Genomic DNA, 10753 nt, shown 5'->3' on the forward strand with positions numbered 1-10753 from the left:
GAAACTTCTCAGGTGCTTTCTTTGGCTGTGTTGATGAACATGCTGTTTGAGCAGTTGTTACCTCTAGATGCTTGTTTCTGTGTTTTCACAATACTCGAGCCAGCTTCTGTATGGCTGTGTGATGGAGATGGAGGATTGTTTTAGTTAAATATCACCATGCAAAGATAGTTATGTTTTGGTCTTTTGGTTCAAGTGATGGTACAGCTGTTTATGCTGGCAGAATTTGAAGTCTGAGACCATGAGGTTGAGCTCCCTAGGCACCTGTAGGGAGACACAAAGCAGGGGAGTGTCTAGAGGCTTCAGTTTTGACCTCTGAGCTAAATAACTTAGGGATAATCCTAGCTAGTGGAACAGTGTTTTCAGAAGTAATGAGATGACTGTGTGATTCCTGGTCATACTTTCCAAACATTTGGGGCTTTGTCAGCATCTTAACTTTTCTTAGATGTCATTTGTCCTGTGATCAAAATGTAGCTGTAGATTACAAACAAAGTAATAAACATCCCAGAAAGAGGCCGTGGGGGATAATGGACTTTGTAATTACAGGACATGATTTTACAATCAGTGGTATATTTTGCTTTAAATATTCAGCACAGTCAGGAAATAGAAGTAGGAAGTGAAATTTTCATTGGTCTCAAATGAAAATTAACTTGGATGAATTCAGGAGCCTGCTTGCTTGCGACTGAAGTGTCTTTGTTCCCAGTCAGTAACAGAGCCATAAAACTCAGAAAAGCATAGCCCCTTTTCAGTACTCCTGAAAATTTTGGCTGTCTCATATGTCAGTGTTGCTAACCAGGTGATTGTAAAATATTACTGTATTTTGATGTGAGTGAAGGGCTCGTGGGAGAAAGGGACCCCTCTTCTTTGATAGGGCTCAAAAAAAGGCAAATACAGGGTAGCATGTCAAAGAGATGGAAAATTCTGTGGAAGTTTCACAGATTTCTTCTGAATTGTGTGGATGACTTTGTGAAAACAACTAGTCTTGTGTCTGTTCAAGGATTTGGTATGTGCGTATGTGCACTTTCTGCCATATGGATTATCTGCTAACTCACCAAATCTCCCTCAGTTCTCTGTGCTTAAATCAGTAAAAATGGGCTTTTCTTTGTAGTGTGCCTATGAAAGCTTTTAATGTGAAGCTTCAAGTGGTCACTGCAATGCAATGAAGTGATAGCCTTTCTTACTTGCAGTCTGAAGAAGATGGGTGTTGTTTTCCTTCCACCAGTCACTAGTGGAAGCAGGTTGTCTTAAATGTGCCTCAGCTGACTTAAACATACCCCCCTGGCAAAGCTGGCCAGAAGGAGAGTGCTGTGCTGACAGAGCTGCTGATTCTCCCCTGCTTCAAGGAAGGGATGACCCATTATTGCTGCTGTCTGTAGTCTGCTTGTCGTCCTCCCTCCAGCTTGTATGTGGATCAATACGGAGGTGAAGCGCAGAAAGGGAAGTGATCCTTCAGCAGAGTGAGAGCAGGGGTCTTGCCAGGCGGAGCTGCCTTCCCAGCAGCATTATATGGGAAAGCACCTGCATACACTGAGGTTTTGAGACTTCTCATGGCTGATGAGTTTCAAGAGATACAAGGCCAGGAAAAAAGCATGGGTTTCTGTTTGCGTAAGTTTATTGAGCCCTTACTAAAGGTTCAGTGCATAGACTCCGACCTGTTTCACTTCAAGTGTCAGGTATGTTTGAACTTTAAGTGAAACATTAGCTAATGCATGTCTGGATTTTTTTTTTTCCTTCAAGAGGCCCTAAGTCTCCAAATACTTTGTGTGTCTTTACTGAAGTTCTTCATAACTAGATTTTGAGAAATTTTGTCTGTGACACTTGTGTTTTCTCAAAGCAAGTAGCAAGGCTGGATTCAGTCCATTGTGTGAGAAGAAGAATGTGTCTGTATTCCCTGGAGCTAGCTGCCCTCCTGGAGGAGACCTTAAACTTTAAGGGATGTGTTTACTAAAATGAACTGCTAGCAAATGGAGATGTTCTCGTGTCTGCTTTGGAGAGATGAGGAGTGTGTGTCAAGTCTTAAACTGTTGAGGAAAAAGAAGGTATAATAAGCTTAATTTTTTCCCCCTGCTTCCTCCCCTCCTTTTTTTCTATGATCCCCTTTTAAAATTAAATAGGGAAGATAAACTGCTGGAAGTTAAACTTGCTTAACTCAAGTGCAAAAGAGAAAGGCAACAAGCATCTGCATCCTAAATGGGCTGCAATCACTAGATATATTAGAAGTTGTGTTTAGGTGAGTACCCTCAAATAATAGGATCACTTTTTCCTCAACTGCAAAGTCCAGAGGATTTTATCAGGAGTAACAATTGTTTGGTGAAGCTGATTAGACGCAGCTGTCATCTGCTAAGTAAGCACTTAAAGTTAATAAAAATGACTCAATTTCTTCCATTCCGTATGTGTTTGGAAAAGAGCGTATTAGTTGGTACAGTACAAGGGATAAAGCACAAAACTTCATATTTCTGTAGTTTGGGTATTACCTTTTACAAAATCACTACACCTAAAGCATGCTGCTGGACATTGTCCACTTCTGCTTCATCTCTGTGCAAATGTTTTGGCATAGTGTCCTGTAAACAGGATGGGGAACTGTAGGAACTATGTTTGACTTCAGTCATTGGAGTTTTGGATATGTATGTACAAATTCTGTCTGCTTGTAAAGCATGTGTAGATGTGCACAATTTTCTTCCTTTTCTCCTGAGATGTGATTAATTTCATCTCATTGAACTTGATCCCAAAGACAAAATACCACATATAATACTGCCTTTTGTTTTTTGCTATTTTTGCTATCCTGTGCTGTTTATCTGGAATTGTTTGGAATAGTCTTAGATTTGACTCGTTACTCTGTTTTTCTTGGTAGTGCATGAACTATATGCAGAATCCATTTTTAATGCCTTACTATGCATGTTATTCCAGTTTTGAAAATAAACAAGCATATTCTGATGCAGATTTCAGACACAAATCCTGGTATATAAACCCTTCTGAATTGGATACTCACTTGAGTGGAGAATCTCTAAATGGGATGCTTGAATGGTCTGTGGCCAAGTAAATAAATATTTCCTCAGTTTCAAGAAACATGGCACACAGCTGCTCCTTACTCCTTGTTGTAAAATAACGGGCCATTTGCTGACTGAAGCAAGCTATTGACATTATTGCTAGCAGCTGCTGAACTCTTGGTGTTAACTTAAACAGCTCATAAATGTTAATTATGTTGCAGTTTTGTTAGAGCTCATCTGCATATCCCAGAGGCACTAGCTAATATGTCATGCTTTTTATCCACGTGAATTGATGACATTTCTTAGTGGAGATTCCAAATAATAACTTCCTAAGTCAGTTCAGTAATTCTACTGTAGCGGTGAAAGTTTCTTCAGAACTTCTCTTTTAACTACAGTTTCACTAGTACTAGTATAGCTTTACTTAAATGTGTTTCAATAGGCTCAGAGCTGCTGAGCATGTGGTGGATTGAGTATCAAGTATAAGGGAATATACTGAGTGCTTACTGACCTGTTGCTGGGAGATCTGTGACAAAGGTAAATCCAAAGCCAAACTGAACAAAATCTGTTGAGTTTATCCCTTTGGTTTAAAGTCATTTTCGTATTGTTATGGTTTTGCTGCTAATAACAAGTGTGAAAAGCTTACACAAAGTGTTTACAGGCTACTGTAAAAGTGTGTGTTATCTGCCTAATAACCACTTAAATGATGTTTTGGGGCCTTCTAACAGTCCCTCCCATTTTTCAGCCAGTGGGAATGTGTTCTTTAAAACAAAGCTCCCAAACAAAGTAATCCTTTTTTCCTTTCAGGTCAGATTCTGCTAGCATTCTTTGTAGGAAACACTGGTAAACTTCCAGAACCTGGTTTTGAGACTGTCAAAATGATTGTGAATATAGTATGAATGAAAGCACAGATAATGAAATGAAAACTGCTGTATTATCATCGAAGTTTAACTTTTTGATTTTAGTCATTGTGACAGTGAGAAAAAGGACAGTGTTGTCGCTAGTGCATACTATATAGAGAAGTTATACTTAGAGCATCTAATAGTTGTTCTCTCATCCTTACTTTTTTGTGATCATCCAGTGGACCTTTTTCTCTCGAGGGCAGTGGTATATATGTTTACCAGAAGTACACTTTGTGATTGGAGGATCTACTGTCTACAAACTAGTTGGGATTGCAGGTAGTCTGGTCTTCTGGTATCAGCCTGTGATTGCAGGTTAACCTGGTGACAATGCAGCCATTCCCATACAGGGCTATATGCTCTCTGCTGTGTATTTGGATGGTGCTTTGATTGCGTGCATGTGTGGTTTTTCCTCCTCAGGGTTCTTTCCTGGCTGCTTGTAGAGGAATTTCTGTCCCTGAAGTTGTGTGCAGACAGGGATGAGTATTTCAGACTGATGCTAGGACAGAGCTGGTCCAGTATGGTGGGGAGTCCCAACTTGAGCTGGAACCTCTTGGTCTTTTTTAAGATAGACTTCATGCAAGGAAGTATATGGGGTGAGGAAGATAAAAATACAACTAGTTGTTTGGTTTTTCTTTTTTTGGGGGTGGTGAAAGTATCAAATCGATGCTACGTAAGGCTAACGTCAGACCATACTGAAATCTGTGAGCAAGGGTTTGATCTCACAACAATTCAGTCATCTTATTTCCAGGGACACCATTAAATGTCACTCTTCTTCAGGTAGAGGTATGTGAGAATTGGTTTCTGGATTTGCTCATAAAAGCCTGAAGAAATACTGGATAGCACACAATCCAGTAGCTTTTGGCTAGAAATGAAACAGAAAACTTTTTGGGAGAGTAGAGGGGGACTCCAGATTGTGTGGTTCAATTATAATTCAATTAGTGAAGTTTTGGTAGAAACATGATTGCAAAAAGAATTCTGGATTTTAAAAACGGTAGAGTTTACTTATTTCTAAAGAAGTGGTGTAATTCATTAAAGCTAGTATGACCATTCAGCTATCAATTCTGGTCACATCTTTTCAGTATTTATCAATGGGTTTTTAGTTTTTGTTCATTTGTTCCTTTTATTTTTCTTCTAAAGGTCCACCTCAAAATTCTACTGTTGCCCTTGATTTCTGCCCCATCTACTTGCATGTCTCATGCAGCAGATGGAGACAGCTTGTTGGGATTGGATACAATTTCATATATCCAGAGTGTCACTTAAAAGAAGTAAGAAAACACCCACATTAATTTTATCAGTGGTGACTCCAAGTGTCTTGTTTTGAGTCTGAAAGTAAATTTCCTGTGCTGCATCCTTAAACTGAGAATAGAAGCATACTCAAATGGCTGATTTTAGGAAATTAATTAAGAAAATAGTGACTTGAATATTGGCCTTCTTCAGAATTCTGGTTCAGAAATATCTTCTTGTGGCTGCACTCCAAATTACAACTTGAAGTTTTTCAACCACATTGCATGTATTTTGGCTTTGGTGCGAATTGGGTGCTGATGAAAAAGATAGCTGGCTTGGATGGAAGTTTGACACGTGTAGAAAGATGCGTACCTGAAAAATCATGGCTAATGAAGTAGTCCTAAGGCTGATTGCATATCAGTCCCTGAACCAAAACTGTGAGGTAGACAAAAGAAACAAATTATCCTGAATAAGAAGCTTTCCTTGGTTTTGTTTGTTAGTTCTGTAACCTACTCAAAAGTCTGAATGGATGACCTAAATGTTACTGCAAATCTCATTGTTCCAAGTCTCTGAGCAAAGGAATAGATTGATCATAAGCATTGTCCCACATTCAAGGATTTGACTTTGGATTTGTAAAGGACTTCAAGAAAGCAATAGTTAAAAGAGGTTAATGTATGTAAGAATCAACAATGTATGGTGTACACTGATTTCTTTGCAATCTACATTTTGAAACCCAAACAGGCCAGTGAACTGCCAAAGTGCTTGTCTGCCCAGGTGGGGAGGGTGTATCACCAGTACCACCTTCGTATTATTTGTGAGGCTCGTAAGTAGGAAAAGACAATCGAGTTGATTTGGCAGAGACTTGTGTTTTAGTTGGTAACTTGTGTGAGGAGAAGTGATGAAAAACTGAAATGTTAAAGGTAACTTGTGTGAGGAGAAGAGAAGTGATGAAAAACTGAAATGTTAAAAGGTACAAAAGAAAAGTTGTCATCAGTTTTAATAATATTTTTTTCTTTTTATTTCCCTCTTGCAGACCTTCAAGTGCTGACCTTCTTGGTCTATTAAGTTATTATAAACTTTTGCTGCTCTGCGAACATATAAAGATGTCTCGCAGCCCTGATGCTAAGGAAGACCCTGTGGAATGCCCTCTTTGCATGGAGCCTCTGGAAATTGATGACATCAATTTCTTCCCTTGCACCTGTGGGTACCAAATCTGCCGTTTCTGTTGGCATCGTATTCGCACTGATGAGAATGGACTTTGTCCTGCTTGCAGAAAGGTAAATCCCTGCAACAGCGGCTTGTCTTGCATATTTCACAAGGCTTTTGTATTGTGTTGGTACCAAAGATATCCTTTTCCTTGAGGGAAACAATCATCTAGCCATGGCCTAGATCAAGGGTGAGGTGTTGGATCCTTCAGATTCTCTCTGCATATGTATTGAAGCTGTTACAAAACAGCTGGTCTTGGTTTATTAAATTCAGAACCAGATTGATGAGGGAAACTTCGGATCAGAACCAAGGCATGATGATGCTATGAGAATTGCTAAAAATAAAAATCCTTTGAGTTGGGGTGCTAATGCATTAACAGTGTCTTTTCAGGAAGAATAGTGAGGATTCCAGCATCAGAGGTTTGCTGAGAGCTAAGGTTCAGCTAAACTGACAGAGCTGACTGAGAAGCAAGTTTATAGAGCACCTACTTGTTTTATTTGTTGCACTGGAGCTTTTAATCTATATTTTAGTGAATACTACATGTATAAAAACTTTTGGAAAGATATCCAGTGGTGTTAAATTTTGAAGCATTTCAAAGTCTAGACTGTTTATATAGTATTCTGATCTTGTTGACAGATGCTTGAAGGTAGTACTTGATATCTCCCCATGTCTTGATGTCTGGCTGATTTGGTTGGCCACAGCTGTAAACGTCAGCTTCACTAAGTTGCCTGTTATTTCTTTTGAATTACTTTATTTCTCCTTCTAGTGTTTTGCTTAAACTCATTATTTCCTTATCTTCAGTGTTTAATAAAATTCCTTTTCAATATCTTCTTGTCTTTAATGACTTCCCTTGACTGTAACTTTCTTACCTGCCTTTCTCTTCTTGTAGTTTCAGCTACTTATGTCTTCTTGTTCTCCTACTATTTAATCATCATCCTGTCCCTAGTTTATGTCTCTCTTGTCTTCCTGTCTCATATTACAGCTTCCTTTTCAGACCCCAAGTAATCTTACTTGGTCTCACTATCTTTATTCACTGCCACAGTATTTTATAAGCACTTCCAGTCATATTTTCTTGCTGCTCTTTTGAGCTTTGGCTGCGCTAGAGCTGCTACTGTTGATCTGTGTTTGGATGCCTCTGCAAGCCTGAAGGCTCTCCTACAGCAACATGTTTGTTTAAAAATTCTGCAAATTTGCTGCAATATTTGGGCTCTGTGTTCTGCAAAGAAGATCCATGTGTTATCAGCCAAATCCTTCTCCACTTGGGATACCTACTGTAGGTGACACCTGCTCTGTAGTAATTTCCTACAGTACAAGATGATTTCTACTCTTCTGATACAACATGAGATTTCTGGGATTTCCTTAAGTTGCTTCATTTTCCTGGATTTGTTACACTACTTTTCACCTGTTTGTTATTCGGAGTTTTGAAGTGTATATATATGTGAAGAATCACGGAAGCAGTGTGCTAGTCACTGGTTTTGGGTGTCTGAATTTTTTGAAATATGCTGACCTCTTAATGTGGAATACTCTGCCATATGGCTGTATGTGCAGATATTTTGCCTAATTGGATACAGTTTGTTCAGAAAAACTGTTTCATGAAGAAACCTCGAGTAAGTGCTGTGATTGGAGTGAAACATACTGGCCACTCCTGGAGAGAAAGGAGACATCTTTCATAACAGATGAGGATTATGTTGATACTTTCTTCATCTATGGACTGCAAGATATTCTTGAGTGGATTTGGAGCTATATTGCTGGATTGTAAGCAATTGGCCTGAAGGAGGCTGGCTGAGGAGGACATCTCTTCCGTGGCACAGACAGAGACATTGTCATGCAGAGACCACACCAGCATCTTGGGAATAAATCGTTTTGAGCTACAGAGTTACAGCATTAAATAAGTGAAGAAGCCATCTTTTGAAGTGTGCTGGACAGAAGGAACCAGGTATGTGTATATGTCTTCAGTGTGTGTGAGTAGTCCCTGTCTGTGCATAGTAAGGTTTCTGGGGAAAGAGCTGAGCAGTTTTCTATTTGTAACTACTATGGTGCACATTGATTGTGGCCAGTTAAAATGCTGAAGCACAGAACATGGCAAAGTAACAAAGTTTTAGCAGGGAAGTGTATAAGTAGGTACAGTGGTTTCAACAGGTATGCCATATTGTTATGATGAGTATACCAGTGCAGGATACTTATTGTGAAATGGACTGTGGATAAACGTGTATTAAAACAAGTTTAAGGATGAGGTTATTTACAAATACATAATAGAAACCTGCTATTTGTGCCTATGTTATTGAATGCAGTGTGACTTACCCAGTAATTTGAGCACTACTCCATGGAGAGGAGCAGTGAATGGCCCCCTGTTCAGGGGTTTTGGTTGAAGTCTTTGGGGGAGGTTTTGGAGAAGTCTGTAATAAAGTAGCTTGGCTAAATGCTGTGGTGGCACATATGCCATTAGATCTTAACTGGGCATTGCATATATACCATTATCTTCCTAAGCTTCTTTAATTCACTTCTAACTGAAAAGATGTTAGCATGTGGTTTCTTCTGCCCAGGAGAGAGTACTTGTATGTGTTTGAACTGTTATAACTTAATATCTGCGCATGCAGAATATGTTCATGTGGTTGCAGTCAATTGATTTAGTTTCCTTAAGTTTTGTTTAGTTTCCTGCCTTAAGTTTCCTCCTGAGAATAATAATAATAGTTACAAACATTTGCTTTAGCAAGATGCTAGTGTGAATTAAACTTAACTGCTGGTTGGAAACTGGTACATCTTAGTATTAGCATGTTAAAAACTCTCTAAACTTCATTCAAATCTTCTGAAATAGCCTTATTTCTAGAGAAATAGAAATTGTTTCTATTTAATTCACTAACTCCAAAAGTACCTATTTAAAAAAAATGGAACTATCTGGCTTTGGGTTCCTGATGCCCTTCAGAATTGTAGGTGTAGCCAGTTGTAAGAGAGCAAGCAAAGCTTCCTGTTTTTTCCAGTTAATTGGTTTCTTAACTGTGTGAAGTAGCTGCTAACTAGACAAAATAGAATGAAAATATGCTGTCTTCAGAAGAGATTTCTGTAGCCAGAAGCTGGTTTGCTTGTCAGCCGACTTGCTGGTTCTGATAGTAATGCCAGTGATTTTTCTTTGCAGGGATATTTCTGTTATCCTTTCTGTAAAATTCAGCAGTCTAGCTCCTGTTTGCCATGTGAATAATACATACTGTCTCAACTGCTTAATTAGAACATGCCACTCTCAGCCCTTAATGTCAGTTCCTGCGCTTTTTTAATCCAGCAACGAAAAAAACTAGCTTGTTCATGTTTCTTAAGTACTTTGCTCTTCCACCAAATAATGTAACTTGATACAGTTGTTCCTGTGGTGTGGCTTTGGTTTTTTCTCCAGTTTCTTGACTGAGTGTCCTTTATCTCTCCTATGAAAGATCTAGCACCTTGTGTTAGAGATGGAGGGAAATAGCATACTGCTAGATGTACGATCAAGAAATTAACATGCTCTGTCCATGTTTCTCCTACTACTTCTGTGTAAAAGGAACATTTAGTCTTAATGCACAGTCTCCAAATTTCAGTGTTTCTTCCTATGCTTTTTATCCCATAACTGAGTCATTTGGTGCAACAATTGATATGTTGAAATAGATAGGAAATTGTTTTTTAAAAATGTAAATATAATGGTGTATACTGTGCATAAACCTTACTGATTTCCTTTGTATTTTTTGTTTCAGGACCTATTTGGTAACAAGACAACAAGTGGGAAATGTTGGTACATCCATTCTGTGGAAGGAATGTGACCTACCTGGGAATGACAAAAGCAAAGTGCTTGATAAATCACAGCTCAGCTTTCAACAATTGGGAAATGGGGGAAAAACAGTCTGAAAGGAAACAAAACTGAAATAACAAGACAAAATTAGTCAGGAAGACCGAGAATTCATCAAGGTCCATCTGTGATTAGAGAAACAAAGACTTCAAGAGGGACATTCAAAGTTTTGGTGACATTCTTGTAGGGACTACCTTGCACTTAGTGTAAAGAAAATTTGGTCATATTCCATGATGATGGCACACTTGTCTGGGGAACCTCAGTGTTTTTTTCTGAAAAGCATTGGTATAACATAAGTGGAAGGTATCAGCTGAACTTAGTCAGGGAATTGGTGATATTGATATCTCTTAATGTCTTGCATCTGAAAGTACATCAATGCTGATACCACTAGAGGTAGCTACTTTGTTTGGATCTCAAATCCTTTATCAGCTAAGGCATTAGAGACAGTATGTTAAGCAAGTATATTGTTTTAAAAAAATAAGCTGTGGGCATGTCAGTAGCATTTCCACTTTAGTTGTTGTAAAACCTGAGAGCCTCTGATATGTATAGTCCTCTCTCTGTTTCTGATTTGTAGGGTTAGACAGCAAAAACAACATACCAAATGATGCTGTGAATTACACAGCTGTCAATCC

General features: G+C 38.7%; 1 protein-coding gene across 1 annotated transcript in view; it reads left to right on the forward strand.

Moving 5' to 3' along the window:
• The first annotated feature begins 5042 nt into the window (after positions 1–5042).
• The window catches only part of CNOT4 (CCR4-NOT transcription complex subunit 4), a 44406-nt gene continuing 38695 nt past the window's right edge, over positions 5043–10753 (forward strand). Inside the window, exons 1-2 of the mRNA XM_031057559.1 lie at positions 5043–5148; positions 6141–6384. Coding sequence (XP_030913419.1) covers positions 6211–6384 — 174 coding nt within the window. The 5' untranslated portion in view covers positions 5043–5148; positions 6141–6210. The remainder of the gene's footprint in view (positions 5149–6140; positions 6385–10753) is intronic.

Source organism: Geospiza fortis, unplaced genomic scaffold (genome assembly GCF_000277835.1).
Source record: "Geospiza fortis unplaced genomic scaffold, GeoFor_1.0 scaffold186, whole genome shotgun sequence".
Taxonomy (NCBI): Eukaryota; Metazoa; Chordata; class Aves; order Passeriformes; family Thraupidae; genus Geospiza; species Geospiza fortis.